The sequence below is a fragment of the Girardinichthys multiradiatus genome, chromosome 4 (genome assembly GCF_021462225.1).
Source record: "Girardinichthys multiradiatus isolate DD_20200921_A chromosome 4, DD_fGirMul_XY1, whole genome shotgun sequence".
Classification (NCBI taxonomy): domain Eukaryota; kingdom Metazoa; phylum Chordata; class Actinopteri; order Cyprinodontiformes; family Goodeidae; genus Girardinichthys; species Girardinichthys multiradiatus.
In genome coordinates this window covers 15,560,562-15,580,386 of record NC_061797.1, presented here as the reverse complement: position 1 = coordinate 15,580,386, position 19,825 = coordinate 15,560,562, and the positions used below count along the sequence as shown (strand labels likewise).

The window sequence follows — 19,825 nt, the reverse complement described above, 5'->3', positions numbered from 1 at the left end:
TAGCTGCTAATGATGGGTCCGGCAACACCGATGCGTCGGCGCATGCGTCAAGCACGAGCATAACCCCGTGTCGATGCGTGTATCACTATAAGAAAGTCACATGAACGATACAGGAACTGTTTCGAACTGACTGTGACGCGCCAAACTGTGTTTATAAGGAAGCATATGTCAGCGGGATGCATCTGCCAAAAGAATATCTGATCTTTTGCGGTTCATCATCAAATTCATTAAGAATTATGGAGCAGCCTCAAGCCAAACGAAAAGTTTCCGCCGTGTGGGACCATTTTGATCTCATATCGGAAAATAAGGTATTCGATTTAATTTCCTTGTTTCATCCTGTTCCTCTCACAGTTTCCACTTTATCTATCTGGATTGAAATTCATTTCAAAGTGACTCTTAGTTTACTGTTCATATTATTTTCTGCAGGTTAAATGTCGCATTTGTTCGACAGAACCTTCCTATTTAAACAAAAGCACCTCCATGCTGAGGCATAATAGAGCCAGGCATGAGAATAAAATCCCAGATACACACAGAATAAACTCAGCCATTCTACAGCTTACTCACAGTTGCTTTATTGATAATTAATTCCTATTAATTTATTCTCTATTTCATTTTTAACCAAGCTTCAAGCTTCCAGGTAGCAGATGCTGGGTGAGGGTCTGTTGAATTTCATCCCGAAGGACTGCCAGCCCCTCAGCATTGTGGAAAATGAAGGGTTCAGGGAACTGGTTCAGGTTCTTCAGCCACCATATGTTTTGCCAACCAGAAAGGTTTGTGTGGAAATTATCTGGTTTTAGTTTGACTTGGTGTAATTTTCAGACCATCAAACAAATGGTGGCCAAAAAGTACGAGGATGAATGGGAACAAGTGAAAATGGAAGTACAGCAAGCTGTGGCAGTGAGTATAACAGCTGACATGTGGACATCTGTGAACATGGAGGCTTCCTTGGCTCTTACCTGTCACGATATTAATGAGAATTTGCAGTTGTGTACATCTGTGTTGGGAGTGCAATACTTTCCAAAACGTCACAATGCTGACAATTTGGCCCAAGTCAAAAGGGGCATGATGGAGGACTGGGCCATAATCAATAAAGTAAAATGTCTTGTGACCGACGCAGCACCAAACATGATTGCATCCCCTAGACAGCTCCAAATTCGGCACTCAATTTGTGTTGCACATAGTCTTAATTTATTAGTTAGAAAATCATGTGATCAGATCCCCACTCTTACAAAGCCAGACACCTTGTCACATTCTTTAGATCAAGCACTACAGCCAAGGAGAAGCTTGCTCAAGTGCAGCAACAGATAGGATGACCAACCCTGAAACTTATCAATGAGGTGCCAACACGCTGGAACAGCACATATGAAATGCTGTCAAGGCTAAATGATGAGAAGGAACCAGTGCGGGTATCTCTGGCCTCTCTAAAAACAGATTTGACTCCACTTACAGCTGATGAGTATACAATCAAAGGAGAAATGCTTCTTGTGCTTGCTCCTTTCCATCAACCTACAGTGGAGTTATCTGAAGAGAGGTAAGTGTCAGGGTCAAAGGTCATCCTGATGATGAAAATGCTCCATCTTGCAGCAGAGCGTAATGCTTCAACCTTGCACACAGGCAGCGATACCTACAGGTCCTTCTCAAAATATTAGCATATTGTGATAAAGTTAATTATTTTCCATAATGTCATGATGAAAATTTAACATTCATATATTTTAGATTCATTGCACACTAACTGAAATATTTCAGGTCTTTTATTGTCTTAATACGGATGATTTTGGCATACAGCTCATGAAAACCCAAAATTCCTATCTCACAAAATTAGCATATTTCATCCGACCAATAAAAGAAAAGTGTTTTTAATACAAAAAATGTCAACCTTCAAATAATCATGTACAGTTATGCACTGAATACTTGGTCGGGAATCCTTTGGCAGAAATGACTGCTTCAATGCGGCGTGGCATGGAGGCAATCAGCCTGTGGCACTGCTGAGGTCTTATGGAGGCCCAGGATGCTTCGATAGCGGCCTTTAGCTCATCCAGAGTGTTGGGTCTTGAGTCTCGCAACGTTCTCTTCACAACATCCCACAGATTCTCTATGGGGTTCAGGTCAGGAGAGTTGGCAGGTCAATTGAGCACAGTGATACCCAGGTCAGTAAACCATTTACCAGTGGTTTTGGCACTGTGAGCAGGTGCCAGGTCGTGCTGAAAAATGAAATCTTCATCTCCATAAAGCTTTTCAGCAGATGGAAGCATGAAGTGCTCCAAAATCTCCTGATAGCTAGCTGCATTGACCCTGCCCTTGATAAAACACAGTGGACCAACACCAGCAGCTGACACGGCACCCCAGACCATCACTGACTGTCGGTACTTGACACTGGAGTTCTGGCATTTTGGCATTTCCTTCTCCCCAGTCTTCCTCCAGACTCTGGCACCTTGATTTCCGAATGACATGCAGAATTTGCTTTCATCCGAAAAAAGTACTTTGGACCACTGAGCAACAGTACAGTGCTGCTTCTCTGTAGACCAGGTCAGGTGCTTCTGCCACTGTTTCTGGTTCAAAAGTGGCTTGACCTGGGGAATGTGGCACCTGTAGCCATTTCCTGCACACGCCTGTGCACGGTGGCTCTGGATGTTTCTACTCCAGACTCAGTCCACTGCTTCCGCAGGTCCCCCAAGGTCTGGAATCGGCCCTTCTCCACAATCTTCCTCAGGGTCCGGTCACCTCTTCTCGTTGTGCAGACTTCCCACTGAGGTGCCTTGATACAGCACTCTGGGAACAGCCTATTCGTTCAGAAATTTCTTTCTGTGTCTTACCCTCTTGCTTGAGGGTGTCAATAGTGGCCTTCTGGACAGCAGTCAGGTCGGCAGTCTTACCCATGATTGGGGTTTTCAGTGATAAACCAGGCTGGGTGTTTTAAAGGCCTCAGGAATCTTTTGCAGGTGTTTAGAGTTAACTCGTTGATTCAGATGATTAGGTTCATAACTCGTTTAGAGACCCTTTTAATGATATGCTAATTTTGTGAGATAGGAATTTTGGGTTTTCATGAGCTGTATGCCAAAATCATCCGTATTAAGACAATAAAAGACCTGAAATATTTCAGTTAGTGTGCAATGAATCTAAAATATATGAATGTTAAATTTTCATCATTACATTATGGAAAATAATGAACTTTATCACAATATGCTAATATTTTGAGAAGGACCTGTACATGAACACCTGAAGCATCCAGGCACAGACTCTGCTTCCAATCTGGAGTCATTAAGTGTGTTGACCCTAGCAACATTTCTAGACCCCAGATTTAAATTTCTCGGGTTCTGCAGTTCCTCCAAGTGCAATCAGGCCATCAGTAGACTGCGGTCAGAATGTGCATCTAATCGGATGCATAAATGAGCCTGAGCCGGGACCGTCTTCACAACAGCTGTCTGCACCCACTTCAGGCATGTTATTCAGCATTATTTCTTTGTTGTTGTTTGGCAATCATGTACTAAAATGCCAGTTTGTTGTTTTTTAGATAACCTTTGGCAACATCTCAACATCAAAGTGGGCAGGCAGACCTAAAGTGCCACAGCTGATGCCATCCAGGAGGTGCAGAGATACCTGGCAGAGGGCGATATTGCCAGGTCCCAGGATCCTATGAGATACTGGGACAACCAAAAGACAATCTATCCAAACCTCTTCCGCCTTTCCTTACAATTTCTTTGCACTCCAGCCTCATCTGTGCCGTGTGAGCGGGTGTTTTCGACAATTGGAGAAGTTGTATCAAAAAACGTAACAGACTCAATTTCAAAACGTTGGAAAAACTTATTTTTTTTTGGTGCTGCATCAGCAGTGATGCGGGCGCTGTACCGGTCTATCGTGGTGAAGAGAGAGCTGGGTCAAAAAGCGAAGCTCTCAATTTACCGGTCGATCTACGTTCCTACCCTCATCTATGGTCATGAGCTTTGGGTCATGACAGAAAGAACAAGATCACGGATACAAGCGACCAAAATGAGTTTCCTCCAGGGTGTCTGGGCTCTCCCTTAGAGATAGGGTGAGAAGCTCGGTCATCCGGGAATAACTCAGAGTAGAGCCGCTACTTCTCTACGTCGAGAGGTGCCAGTTGAGGTGGCTTGGGGTTCTGGTTAGGATGCCTCCTGGATGCCTCCCTGGTGAGGTGTTCCAGGCATGTCCCACTGGGAGGAGGCCCAGAGGAAGACCCAGGACACACTGGAGGGACTATGTTTCTCAGCTGGCCTGGGAATGCCTTGGGATTCCCCCATACAAGCTGGCCCAGGTGGCTGGGGAGAGGGAAGTCTGGGTCTCTCTGCTTAGGCTGCTGCCCCCGCGACCCGGTTCCGGATAAGCGGAAGACAATGGATGGATGGATGGATGGATGGATGGATGGATGGATGGATAAGCGTGGACGGCACGTTATGGCCCATCTTCCTTGTTTAAAAACCATCCTTAAAATAAAGTTTGTCTTAACTTTAAAACACAACACAGAACACATCATTAGCTGAGTTTCTCAACCCAAACAAAAACAAACGTTATTAAACGAACATTTAGATTATTTAACTCTAAACTAATCTTCTCTGCCCAAACACTACCTCTTATGTGAACTGTGCAGAGGAGAAGTTGTCCTGGACGTTGAGGAAAACATCCATGTGTGGGTAAACAAAGGGTTAGCTTGCAGCTAACCTCCGTAGCTGTGGGGAAGGGCGACTCGTTCTGCCGGTCCGGCCAAACTGTACGATAAAGGCACGTTAGGCTCCTTGAGTGGCGGAGGGGTAGCTCTCGCTACCAGGACGTGCAAGCAGGAAGGCATTCGATGCTGTCCCAGCCTTCTTTTCCAGGCCATGGGGAAAATCCGCTTCAATTAGGGCCACGTCTGGAGGCTTCAGAAGAAATGCCAAGTCAAGCTTGTGTTGTGGAATTTTCTTATCAAAGTGGAGAGAAGTTGACTCACAAGAAGAAAAAATCCGGACTTTGTCTTTATAAGTTTTATTCAAAGGCATTCAGCGTTTGAATGTCTCTGTCACCAAGCAAGTCAGTTGAACAGAGCCCCGATCAACATTTACACACAGTATTTATACCAGAACATGACAGTGTTATCTCAACTTCAAAGAGTCTGTGTTTTACGACCCCAGACCCTTCTCGGGTTCATAGGTAACAAGGTCACCTAGGACCAACCATCTACTCTCCCCGAGGCATCACCGTAACAAATGCCCTTAACCATTAAACTTCTGATAATGGCTTTTACAGCTTCCTCCTCTAACACAGATGTTCACTGGAGTGAGGTAAACCAAAGGTCATACTCTGTGGAATGCCTACTGAAAGAATTTCCATCACACTTGTCTCATTACACCCTTAATATGAATGCATGCCGGATACTCGAACACCAAATCATTACTTAACTTTGCATGTGATCGTAATTACTTTTAGATCCAAGTTGAAGAGCTATGTTTGCTTGCCAGCAAGGAAACATAACTGCTGTTTGGTGCCTCTCCAGTCCGGTTCCGGTCTGGAATCTGCATGGAAAGAGATCTGTTTGTAGGAACGTGGAGTTTTTATTCGAACACTGAAGTCACCTGGACGTCCACTGTTACTCCTCCTGTTCCTGGCTGTGCTGGAAGTTGGTTAATGTGATTTATTTAGAAAATTTCCGAAAAGATCAAACTGGCCTTTCTCTTGCTCTCAGTGGACGACACATGTTTTCTCTCCCTCCCTCCCTGCTGATCCCTGCTTCTGCTTTTTGTCTGTATTTTTCTCAGAGCCTCGCTTTGCATATCCTCCAAACTTTCAAATAATGGATTTGGGCAGCTGGACTCTCAACGTAATTGATAAAAAGAAATTTTCAACAGGAAGACAGGGTAAAGGAGACCCTCTTGTCAAGACGGAACGTTCTTCTCTGGATACACAATGGATTCTTGGCAGCAGTGGAAGATTGTGTGCCTGACTACGATGTCAGTTGAGGTCATAGAAAATGTGTACATATTTGGACTTTTGATAACAGGATTTCTGCTTTTTGGAGTTGGTGGTTACCTGGCTTATCGAGTGATTCACAAAACGTGGGCGGCTGTTCAAAGCGTTCCAAAGCTGCCTGCGTTGTTGGATGGAGTCTGTAGAACGATCAACACTCAGACTGGAATGTTAAGAGAGCAGAATCGCAAGCTGGACATGATTCTGGAACGGAATCGCAGCCTGGCAGCAGTTGGACTCAGAGGTTAAAGGATATAATCTTGGAGGAGGTATATGCTCGAGATCTGCGGAAATACCAGAAATTTGGCTATTTGGATTCGCAATTGAGACATACCAGTAAAACTCTTAAGGTAGTTGGAAATTCACAACTGCCTGAACCACAACATTTATTGTTTTTCTAAATCTGGCGCCACATGTGGCTTTGGCAACTTCTGCTAACTGGCTATCGACAAAATATCTCCTGGATGTTATATAAACACGACGCTCTTCCCCACCACTCCCCTACCAGCTGTGTGCTGTTAGGACTATGCGGCCGATTGATGAAACTTCCACCTCTCTTCTCAAGGACAATGGCGCTTCTATCAGTGTTGACAGTCTAATTCTTGCAAACACATTCAGACTTATATATTCGCACCACAAGATTCCTCCGTACCCTTGCTAAATCTTTACTTATGTGTGTGTTGCTTACCCCTGCTGAGGTTTTTTGTACTGAAATATAATTTTTTTTCCTCTTCCTGTCTTACTTTACCTAAATGTGTGATTTCATTACTTTTCATAGATTTTCAGATTTCTCAGAAGGATTACCAGCAAAAGCCAATTATTATTAGTATTTCATTACTTTTCATTGATTTTTAGTTTTATCAGAAGGATTACCAGTGAAAACCAAATATTATTAGTAATTTGGACTTAAGCTACTCTTACACCAATGACCCAGCTTTCTTAATTAGACTACAATGGACTGTTATTACTTACCGGTAGTTCAACTTCAGTACCAGTAAAAGCAATATATTATTAGCACCTGAAAATGTGGATTAAAGCTGTTTTGTACCAGTGACTCAGCTTCCTTAGTTAGAATTCAGTGGAATGATGAGACTATCAATATTATCATCTTCTTTTGGCATAAGATGCTTTATTATTAAGAGTGGCTTGGAACCAATTTCTACCAGTAAACTTGGAAGGATTACTGTTGAGCACTGCAGCTTCATTGCGCTGAACTCGGAGGAATAATTTGATGGAGGCAGTGGTCCTCTTTAGCCTCTGTGGTATATTTATTCAGTTCCATTGACAGTGAACATCTTCTCTTAAATTACATCTCAACAGAGAGAGAAAAAGAAACGTGACGACACATGTGTCTCTGACCTCTTTAACTTATGCCTCACAGCGGTGAAAATTAGGTACTACACCTCACTTGGTAATAATACACTTCATACACCTTAGCATTAACATGAGTACACAAATTGAATCTCCTAACAATTACTAATTATTTTTACTCCCAAGGATTATAAGTGTCATTTGATTTGTTTTTCTGTGTCTGTATCTGTGTTTATTTTCTTTGTGATTGTATTGTAATTGTTCTTCCTCATGTACAGTGCTTTGATTGTCTTGTTACTGAAAATCACTATATAAATAAACTTACCTTACCTTACCTTTAAATGTTGTAATCTATGGCTGGACCCAACAGTGCTAACGTTCTCTGTGTTATCCTTGAGCGGCTGTGCTTCAGCTGAGCACGTGGTGTTGGAGGGTGGACAGGCAGGTGAGCAATGGTGAGGTGTGGGAGCTGTGAGGCTGGAGGTAGGTGTGGAAGAGAGACTCACGGCTGGAGCGACAGGGAGTTGTTTCCAACACTTGACAAGCAGGATTCAAGGAACTGGAGCTTGGAAATCCCGGGCTCTGCGCAGGGTGAACAGACAAGAAACTCGATTAGAGCAGGTTAGAGAAACGCAAGGAACTGCAGAACACAATCAGGTTACCACGCTGGCAGAGACCACAAGATGACGCCTCCCTAAGGTTTCAGCTCCTTATGAAGCCCCAGTGGGCTCAAATGAGGAACAGCTGCACCTGTCAGTCACAGCCTGCAGGAGAGAGAAAACAGCACAAACAAAAAACCTGCACAGAGCCACTGTGGGCATGACAATGTGAGGCTGTGTTGTGTTTAATTGCTTTGTCTGTTCTAAAAACATTTCAGAAAAGCATTTTGGTTTTAGCATTTGAACTATACCAGCAAGTCCACCCTCTTTCAGCATGGTTTGTTCAGCCTTTATTAATAACTGACCTTTATGTTTTCATGCTGATGACAGCTGTTGTTTGAACATCGTGGTGTGAATTAATTAAAGTTGGACTGTGGGTCTGATTTCAGAAAGGTTCTTTATTAAAAGCTATTTATTAAAGAAATATCAATAATGAGAGGACTATGCACCCAGCTGTGCTATGTTATTGTTATAGACTTAGTTTTCACATAAATCTATTGACTCTGACATATAAAAAAAAACAGACTGCATAAAATAGTGTTCTGTTCTGATATCCAAAAGATTAAACTTCCCAGCCAAATTGTTTGGATCATTGGAATTATTATGAAGCATCTTATAAATAAAAAAAAAACCTTCATTTGATATTTGAGGGGGAAATGTTTTAGCTGCTTTGCACAGTTTGATCCAGTCTTTCCTGCAAACATTCAGGCTCTCTTCAGGGTGAATTAAAGTAATTATATAAATCCCTTGACTTTTTCGTCTTCTGCTATTATTATATGCCATTATTATGTCAAACCCCTATCTGCTCTCAATATGGTATGTAATGACAAACATAATTTCTTTCAGACATGCTGCTAAAGATTACATTCAGCTCCTAGCTGTACAAATTTACCCACAGCAGCTGCCACAAACTCTTTTCAAGTGTTGCTGCAACAATATGAAACTCTCTTAAATCCTTGGTTTACCAAAGTGGAGCGCCACATGTAGAGAATGTTGACTTAATATGTCCCTGAGGTATACATTATGATTTTACATTTCATAGTACTGGAACGACCATTACCTCCATTGGAATCCATTGGACTATCCAGGTGTGACCAATGTGAGATTTCCCGACCATCTCATCTGGAAGCCAGATATTCTGCTGTACAACAGGTAGGCTTCAAACCACCACACTGGCTGTTTGCTTGTCTGTAAATGGACATGGATGACGTTAGACTAAGAATGCATACATTGTCTTCTTTAGTGTGATGCCAACTGCGATACAAAGAACATCACAGATATATAAACTTGTGGAAGTTTGATTACCCCCTGTGTGTTTCAGCCTTGTGGGAACATCATACTACCAACGCATTCTCAGTCATGTACAAAAGAAATAAAGGAAATTTCTACAGTTATATTTAATAAATTAGAATGAGGCTCGTTTTGTCAGTTTAAAAGTACCTTTTGAAAATACCTTTCAGCAGGTATTGAATGTATTTTTCATGAAGCCAACATTTCTGTAGTAAAATGTTTTTTATTTCTCTGATGTAATGTTCTGATCTTAAATGTCGTGCTCTCATTAGTTGTAAGTGGAAAATCATATTAACAGAAATAAAGTATCACTATGTAATTAATCTATGTAATGTGTTTTACTTAGTGAGTAACTGAAATAAACATAAATAACTTCAGTAATGTTCTCATTTATTGAAGGGGTCTGTAGTGTGCACCAATGTTTATGGAGGAATAAAAGCTTGGCTATAGAAGCAGGTTGCTGATTAATGAATTTGGAAACAAACTAATTATAAAATAACATAAAATTTGTCCTGCTTTTTTGAGTCTTTATTATGCTTTTATGTAGCCTCTGTCCCCTTGAGGTTCTTTTGTGCCATAAACTCCCCATTCAAAACGCATAGTTTAAAATACACTTCCACTGCAATCAATTGCTTTTTTCATTCCTGTGTGTTGAAATTCCTTCCTAGGAGAATTTATGTTTTGATCTACTACTCCCAGTCTCAGATTATCAGAACCAACTTGCTGGTAGGGCTGTTTTCCCCACCAAATAGGTTCCAGTTATTAGCCATGGCTGGTGCTAGAACCAGTTCTTAACTGGCTTGCTTTGGAACCAGAGAGAAATAAGTCAGAGCCGTAATACGTCATTGTAAACGTCTCATTCATTTACTAATTGATCCATCCTAGGTTTTATTCTGTGCTTTTGGGAAGGATCATAGTAGGCCTACCTGAAGACAATTTAAGCACATAAATAAAATCAGAAAAAGCAAGGGCTCCATAATCAGTTTTGCAAGTCGATGACCTCCATGCGAGCAGCACCTGATTCAGCCACTGTTTATTAACACTACATTGGAAACGACCAACAGTGGTGAAGAACTGAGAAGCTAATGTTGTTTATGGATTAAGGGGAAAATAATCTCCTGTAAGCATTGGCCTACTTAAACTCCATGACAGCTGATTTCAAAAATAAAATGCGGGAAAACAAGACACAGATAGCTTCTGTTATTCAGGTCCATCATTTCAATTTTGTGATGTTTTTCGTGTTTTTTTTTTTAACTGTAGTGATCAAGGAAGAAACTGATCTCCACAGAGTTTTAAGCATGGTACTCAGAGTGTTTTGATTGGCTGCTTTTCCCCATTAGCCCACCACTAGCTTCTGAAGAAAGTGGTTCTTTGCTCTGGCCCAGAGGCAACCTGGTGCAGGGATAGCTCTGTTTTTTGTTAGCTCTTGCAGTCTAGCACTGAGACTGGTTGGGTGGAAAAGAAAGTTTTGCAACTGCCACTATACTTTCAAGACGTTTAAAACAGGAATTTCACTTTTCACAAAGGGTTTGACCTGAGAAACGTAGAACGTGGGGTGAATCCTCATGGAGTTGGGTAATCTCGCGTACAGCGACAGGGTTGATGATCTTGGAGATTGCGAAAGGTCCAACAAATCGGGGTGCTGTTTCCAGGATTCTACCCTTAATGGGAGGTCCTTGGCAAAGAGCCAAACTTTCTGCCCCACCTGGTACTTAGGGGCAGGGGTCCGTCTCCGGTTGGCCGTTCTTGACTGAATCAGTGACATTCTGATCATTGACCTCCTGGCCTTTCTCCATGTTCTTTGGTACCTTAGGGCAGCCGCTTGGGCGGACGGAACATTAGCTTCTCTCTCCTGAACTGAAAACATGGGTGGCTGGAAACCAAACACAACATGAAAAGGAGACAAACCAGTGGCACTTGATTGCATAGAATTCATGGCGTATTCAACCCAGGGCAAATTTTGTGACCACTTAGTCGGGTCAGACTCACATAATATACAAAGTTTGGTTTCAGCTTCTTGGTTGGCTCTCTCAGTTTGGCCATCAGACTGAGGATGAAACCCTGAGGAAAGACTAACAGAAATTCCCAACAACGAACAAAACTCCTTCCAGAAACGTGACACAAATTGGGGTCCTCTATCGGAAACAATGTCATTTGGGATTCCATGGAGCCTGAAAACTTCTCGGGTCAATATCTCACCCATCTCCTTTGCAGATGGAAGCTTCTCCAAGGGCACCAGATGAACCATCTTAGAAAATCTGTCAATTATGGTTAGTAGTACAGAGTGACCATTAGAAACCGGTAGACCTGTCACAAAATCCATTGCAATGTGCGACCATGGGCAAGGGGAATGGGCAATGGGTGCAACAACCCCGCAGGGGGTCGACGAGAAGGCTTGGCTCGACAACATTGAGTGCATTCAGAAACAAAGTCTTTGACATCCTTGACCAGCGATGGCCACCAAAACTGAGACTGAATTGTCTGAATCGTTCTGCTGATTCCAGGATGACAAACGAGGCGAGGGCAATGACAAGACTCCAATACCTTTGGCACAAGGCGTTCAGGAACAAAACAGCGGTCCGGTGGACATGATGGTGGGATAGGCAGATCCCTAATGGCCTCCTGGACCTCTCTTTCCACCTCAACTCGGGATACAGACAACCTGACGGTTTCAGGAAGGATAAACTCCTCTTCACCCGCAGACTGAGATTCTGCAGGCTCTTGAATTCAGGATAGGGCATCAGGTTTGCCATTTTTACTCCCTGGCCTGTAAGACAGGGAGAAATTAAAACGACCAAAAAACAGAGCTCACCTAGTCTGTTTGGGGTTCAGCCGTTTTGCTGATTTCAGGTACTCCAAGTTCTTATGGTCAGTCCACACCATAAACGGCTCCTTAGTACCCTCCAGCCAATGTCTCCACTCTGTCAATGCCAGCTTGACAGCCAGCAACTCTCTGTTTCCCACGTCGTAATTCCGCTCAGCCTGAGACAGAGTCCTTGAGAAAAAGGCACATGGGTGAACACAATCATCCTCACCTCTTTGGCTTAATACGGCTCTGACCCCAGTACTTGAGGCATCCACCTCCACGATAAACTGTATCTCTGGGTCAGGAGACTGTACCACTGGAGCTGACGTGAAGAGCTCCTTCAACTTATTGAAGGCCTTCTCTGCATCCTTATTCCACAAAAAGTTTGCCTTGGAAGAGGTAAGAGCATTCAGGGGAGTAGCAACCAGACTGTAATTTCTAATAAACCTTCTATAGAAGTTTGCGAAGCCCAGAAATCTTTGAAGTTGCTTGAGATCAGTTGGAACAGGCCATTGCAAAACGGCCTTTACTTTGGAGGGATCGACAAGCACTTGATATGGGGAAATGAAGAAGCCTAAAAAGGAAGTGGTAGTGATGTGAAACTCACATTTTTCTGCCTTGACGAACAACTGGTTTTGGAGAAGACGCAGGAGAACAGCTCTGACATGTTTTCTGTGGGTTTCCAGATCTTGAGAATAAATCAGTATGTCATCAAGATAAACAAATACAAATTGACCCACAATGTCTCTTAGAACGTCATTGACCAATGACTGAAAAACTGCAGGAGTGTTAGTAAGTCCATGACATGACCTTGTATTCATAATGGCCCGTAGGCGTGTTGAAAGCCGTTTTCCACTCATCTCCTTCTCTGATTCGGAGCAGATGATATGCATTCCTTAGATCCAGCTTAGAAAATATCTTGGCTCCCTGGATCTGATCAAAAGCTGTGTTCATGAGTGGTAAGGGATATCTATTTTTAACTGTTATCTCATTAAGGTCTCTATAATCAATGCATGGTCTCAACGAACCATCCTTCTTCCCAACAAAAAAGAAACCAGCACCTGCAGGAGAGGAAGAGGGTTGAATGTGCCCTGCCTTTAATGCCTCATCAACATAATTCTTCATGGCCCTGTGCTCTGGACCAGACAATGAATGGGTTCTGCCTTTAGGGGGTGATGTGCCAGGAAGCAAATCAATAGCACAATCATACGGTCTGTGGGGTGGCAGAGCTGTGGCCTTGATTTTATTAAAAACCTCCTTTAAATCATGGTATTCTTGCGGTACCTTGGATAAATCCGGATAGGTCTCCTCAACCTCATTCTCCACACAGACCTCCGTAGCAGCAGACAAAAGACAGTCAACGGAACATGACTCAGACCAACCTAGAACTTCTTTTTTCTTCCAGTCAATGTGAGGGTTGTGTTTCTGCAACCAGGAGGCCCCTAGGACTACAGGAAGTTCAGGTGAATTAATGATCATGAAAGTTACTTTTTCTTGATGATTACCTCCAACTGTTAAGGTAATCTCCTCCGTCCTGAGGTGTGAATTGTTCATGCTGTGATCATCCAAAGCTAGCACGTTTCTTGTGTCAGCTGACGGAATAAGTTTTATGCTGTTCTTATTTGTAAATGTTTCGTCCAGTGTCTGCTCCTGAATCAATAAACACGGCCCCCTGGAGAGACATGGAAGAGGTTTGAAAATGAGCAGGAAACAAGAAGGAGGCAGTTAGCTGACTTCGGCTCAGTAGAAAACTCCCTTCCTCTGCTGAGCCTGTCCTTTTAGTGGACACCTGAGTGCTAAATGTCCCTTCTCTCCACAATAAAAACAGAGCTTGAATCTTCTCCGACGATTCTTCTCTTCAGGGGTAATCTTGGTTCTGCCCAACTGCATGGGCTCACAATTATCATTTTCCTCAGTGAGAGGTGACCGACTCCTTCTCTCATGCCGGTGTGCAGAAACCTGAGTTAATGATGAGCGACCCTTCTCATGGCGCTTCTCTCTCCTTCTCTCTGCCAGCCGAATGTCAATGCGAGCAGCCAGGTCCTCGAGTTGTGTCAGGGAAGAGGGGTAGTCACGGGTCGCTAGCTCATCCTTGATGTCTTCGTTTAATCCTTTCATGAATGCATCCATTTGTGCTGCCTCATTCCAACGGCTCTCTGCAGCCAACAAATGAAAGTCAATTATATAGGTCGAGTCAGGTTGATCACCCTGTTTGAGGGACAATAATCCTCTTGTGGCCTCACAACTTGGAATGACCGGGTCAAAAACTCGAATGAGTTCCTTGGAAAAAGTTTCATAAAGATCACAAGATGCAGACCTGTTATGCCATTCAGCAGTTCCCCACTGTTTTGCCTTTCCTGCCAGCAAATATATAACAAACGCCACCTTGGAACGTTCAGTGGGAAAGGATGACGGCTGAAGCTCAAAATGAATTTCACACTGAGTTCGAAAAGCTCGACACTGGTCCGAGTCTCCCCTGAACATCTCAGGCGGAGAGAGGCGTGGCTCCCTTACCTCTGCTGTTGTCCGTGTTACTTGGGCGTGGTTTCTTTGTGACGGTGGCGGCTCGAAGACAAGATTGCCAGAACGTAATCTGGAAATTATTTCCTCCATGCTGGAACCCAACCAGGAAAGGGTCTCATCAACGTGGGCACGCCACTGTTGTGCTGGCGATCGGTCCATTTTTGGCCAGATTCTTCTGCTATGAATCAGAAAAAGGCGGACCCAAGATTCAGCCAGACACAGTACTGAAAGTTTAAAAGGTTTATTCAGCCACAGGAAAACGTCACACAGGTAACACTCCTCACAGCTTCCAGGAATCACTGAGGCAGAAAGAGGGATTAGTGACTTGTAGTCTCTCCAGATTTTGCAGGGATCAGAAAAGTCACTAACCTGCTTTTGTCTTGCGTGGAACTTGAAACCCAGAGGGGAAACCTCAGTGGGCGGCAGGCGGTGATCTCCACAGCACAAGTAAGAAGTGACTCCAGGCTGAATAATCCGAGGGCTAGGCTGGCTCAATAATCCAAGGACAGAAACAGGGTCAATGATCGGAACAAGAGGCGTCAGGCAAGGGGCAAGCAGAGGCATAAACCAGATGCAGGAAACAAGGTCGACAACCAAAATCCAAATAGTCCGACAGGGAGCAGGCAGAGGCATAAATCCAAAAGGCAAGGTAAGGTCAAGAACAATGATCAGACAGGAAGGAACGTTGGATATCTACTCACACAATGGCTTTCAAAAATCTGGCACCGTCTGCTTGTCAGAGTCAGTATATATCAGGGAAGACACAGGTGCTTGGCATGCCACAGATTGCACTACACTGCAGCAGCCACCAGGTGCATCTAATCTGCTGATTGCAGCCAGGGAGACAGGGTAGAGCAGACGTGCCAGAATCATAACAATTTCTGTGTTTTTAATTCCCATTTTAAGAAACTAATGACAGATTGGTATGTTTTTATTGGATGGTTTTATTTTCAATTGCAATCAATTAACTATAAATATTTGTTATTTTTATGTTGTGATAGTTCTGGCTCTTACAATGGAGGTTCTACCAGATTACCAGTTTTGCACCTATAAATATTTTTATCTTATATATCATATATATCATAAAAATACGTTTAACCATAAAAAGCTAAACAAAATATGTAAAATTGATACATTTTCCAAATACATTACTTGCCTGTTTATAGAAGCTGTTTTTAGACGAGAACATTACAGTTCAAGGTTAGCTTTTAATATATTCAGGACCATCTGATCTGGAGCATTAAATCATTTTGACAAATGAATAAGATTCTATTAGAGGAGATAGCAGAACGACCTTTTATTATAGGTCCCTAATGGAAAGAGCCCCAGAGATCACCATTCATCAATGTTTAAAGGATCTGAACAAACCACATTACAAGCACTCAACTAATAAGGGAAAAAGTGCTGGACCTTATTTGTCACTGTCTCAGTACATTCTTACATTTTTAGATGCGGGATAAAGCTGGTTTCTGTTTTAACTATAGTTTAACCTTTTCTCAGTCTCAGGGTAGTTTGTTTGAAAATAGCATGTATTTGCTTTTGGGAAGGATGAAGGGATCTTTGTACCTGCAGCAATGTATAGATATGAACATCTGTTCTAGTTTTTGATGCTTGACAACTGAGTGTGTTTAAAGTTATGCTTTGGTTACAGATGAAACTAACATTTTAATGTAGTCTCTGTGTTTTTTTTTATCTTGTGTGCAGTGCAGATGAAAGGTTTGATGCAACATTTCATACCAACATTTTGGTCAACTCCTCGGGCTCTTGTTCATATCTTCCTCCTGGTAAGAATTTTAATCTCAGCTTTTTGTATGACTGTAAAAACAGATATTTACTCGGTGGAAATTTTGCATTGTTACCGTCTTGTTTTAATTGTCATCTTAAAATTTATGGGTTAAAAAAACTTTTTTTTGTTTACCCATAACTAAGTTTTATATTCTATCTCTAATGCACAGCTTGGATTTTGAAAAGAGGGGGTTGATGTAGTGCACACTGGGTGGGTATGTTGCAAAAGGCTGCCCAGATCATAGCATTACAGCTAGATATATGCAGGATTAAAATCAACATATGACGTTATCCATATGTTATCTTTTTCACTACAAACCTGTCATGGAGTGACATTTTTGGACTTTGTTTGTGGCTTTGTGTTTGTTTACCTTTTGTTTAGATGTTTCTATTGTGGTTTTTGTATCATGTTTTTCTTTTCTCCCTCTTCCGCCTCCTAGTGTTTACTTCTTAAGTTCTTTTATGGTTGTTTTCTTATTACTTTGTATGGTTTAGTATTATTGTAATTATTATAGTTCTTGATCTTCCCTGGATTCTCTAGTTTTATTTCTCTTTAGCATCTTTGTGTTTAATTGTGTTTTATTATTTGTTCCTTTGCACTCTTCTTGTTTACTAGTTTATTTTCTGATTCCTTTCCAGTTATTTCAGTCAGTGTGGTTAGGTTTGTTTACTTTTGTGTTTAGGTTTTCTTTATGGGTTCTTTATTTGTTCTTAGCTTGTTATTGTTGTTCCTTTGTTCCCTCTAGTTTCTCTGTTTACTTTAGTCATGATTATTCTAGTTTTCTTATTCCCCATTTGATTATTTATCTTTGTCTATAGGTTTGCTTGGTCTGTGTTTCTGTTTATTGTTTATTAGTTACTTTGTCCATCCTCAGCCTTTGTATTTGTTTCACCTGTTCCTTCTGCCTCCTTGTCACACCTGTTCTCTGTTTTCTCTGATTACCTGCCCTTTGTTATCCCTCAGTATATTAGTTGGTTTTGTGTCATCGTTTGTTGCTGGTTCCTTGTGTTTGTCATACCCTGTTCTCAACCCACGTATTTGTGCTGAGTTTTTTCATGTTCCTGCAGAATCGATCTTGTACGTTTTTGGATCTGGACTTTTGTTTGTATCTGCAGTGCCTTGTTTGGTTTCTTTGATAACCTCTGGAAATAAAGCTGAAAACCTTTTACAACATGTTGCTGCCCAGCTCTTGTCTGCACTTTGGTCCGCCCGCAAACCACTTTATGACAAAATCGTTCTTTTTAGGCAAAGGATTGCCCACACTTGATATTAAATTGCTCTATGTGGTAAAGCTGACGATCAGCTGGAAAAAAATAGTGAACTCTTAAAACATTTGCCATGTTGTAGAAAAAAATATATACTAGGACTAGGAATTGATGACCTGCTGAAGAAGGAACAGAATAATGCTTTAGTTTCAGAAAACATATATACTTTTTTGTTGAAAGAAAATGTTGTATATTTTTTTTAACAAACTCTTGCTGAATAAACTAGGTCAAACCTAACTTCAGCTCCTGCTGCATCAGCATGTATCGAAAGCATTTTAAAGTAGCCCATTAAATATGTATTGTGATGCACATTTTTGACCTTTAAGTTTCTTTTTTCTGTTTTATTTGAGCCAAAACTGTCATAGCCTCCAGAAAAAAAACTACTACGTAGCATCAAATCTGTAAGTCAAAGAGTGAACTTACTGTTTGTATTGTCATCTAATTCAGTCGTGTTTTTTACCATCTTAGAGAAAGTACATGCTAAGAGTTAGGTTTTTACATCTCAGTATGTCACGGTTCCATCAGCAGATTTTTTTGTGGCACTTTTGGCCTTTATTTTTGTTATTTTTGCAAAATAGTTAGAAAGTGGAATGGAGAGAGGGGGGAAGACATGCAGCATAGGTCTCTGGGTCGGTACTCAAACTCAGGACAACTGTGTCGAGGACTAAGGCCTCCTAATATGGGTTGTGTGCTCTACTGAATTTTTAAAAGCAATTTTTGAACTCTGAATCCACAATGTTCTGAAACATCTGAATCTTTGCTTGGGAAATATTTATCTTGATGGCTAAAATATGCTTATGGTAAAGTTTCTTACACTAAAATTAAAAACTACACTCACTATTGCCCTCACCAATATGACTGCCACATGGCATAAAAAGTTTACAAATGATTTTTAAACAACCCCCACACATTTGAAGAAATAGCTCAAGTTAGATTAAAACCACCACTTTTTGCAGTTCTTGTTACAAATAGCTGCACTGCTTTGCTAGCGCTTACTTGAACAAACAGCATATGGAAATTCAATTTCTACTGATATTTTTATTTCTTTTTTCTTCTTTAACAATGATTATATTTCCTTGTTTTTATTGTATAATTACAAGAAGTTGATCAAAGTAATAAGTGGGCTACACCTTCTCTCTGGGACATATAATAAATGTGGACTAAATCAAATTAATTGAGCAAAGTTTGATATGCGTCTTTTATACTTTGTCATTTTGCATGATCTCATCTGAGATACAGTCAGTTAATTACAAGTGCCCCCATTGATACAGCAGCACAGGCGCTGTTGGAACGATTCTCTGAAAGATGAAGGTCTTTTCCCAATCAACATCTTGTAGACTGGTTAGAGATACATCACAGTTTCAGGAAAACCATAAACCAATCAATCGTGGATTTACATATGGGAACTTACTGAAAACCAAGGCCTCCCTGACACAGCTAGTAATTACTGCTCCCCTTTGGCAGCCTTCTCTTCCACCTTATCCCTTACAATGCAAAAAGCCTTGGCCTGCTTTGCTGCATCATCTTAATCAATACCAACGTAAATAGGTCCATCACTGAATCTAGTCCAGATTGATTGATTGCATCTGACAAAAGCAAATTGCCTCTCAACTTTACTCTAAATTGACCCTCATTTAAAAGTGGTACAAAATAATACACTGCCTGCACTCACATGGCTGTAACAAATAAGTAAAACATATGCAGAAGCGACCTGTACAGACAAATCATTAAAGCTTCCCGACATTTGCCAGTTAATAAGTCATTCTGTTTTTGTTTGCACCCCATCACTTTTCATTTCCTTTCCATTTCTATCATTTTCATGGCAGTGGGAGAGAGAGGAGCTGTTGTTTACTGCCAGCATCTCACATCTTTCTTAAATATGGATAGAAATTAGTCTGGCTCTGCTGAAGAATTAGACTCCACTTTCAACCCGTTGTCATATTTAATTTATTTTTTTTTTGGCTCTTCATAGGATGGATGGAACTGTGACTCCATGTCTTCCTGGAATAAAACCTTACTTCTGCCTCTCCTGTTGGTTTGGCATTGTTATATAATTTTCAACTTTTCTCTTATTTTTGAGTAGCCTAACTGGTTTTTGTAAGAGATTGAAATGTATAAAGTGGCTCTCAAAAATTTACATACCCCTGTTAAATGAAACACAAACATCCTGTTTAGAAAAAAGAAAATCTTAAAAATAAGGACAATAACCCGGTTGCATATGTTTCCA

The 19,825-nt window shown here is 41.5% G+C and overlaps 1 protein-coding gene across 1 annotated transcript in view; it reads left to right on the top strand.

The window, feature by feature from the left end:
* The window catches only part of chrna7a (cholinergic receptor, nicotinic, alpha 7a (neuronal)), a 41,179-nt gene that overhangs the window by 9,881 nt on the left and 11,473 nt on the right, over positions 1-19,825 (top strand). The window contains exons 4-5 of the mRNA XM_047362494.1: positions 8,971-9,080; positions 16,252-16,331. Coding sequence (XP_047218450.1) covers positions 8,971-9,080; positions 16,252-16,331 — 190 coding nt within the window. The remainder of the gene's footprint in view (positions 1-8,970; positions 9,081-16,251; positions 16,332-19,825) is intronic.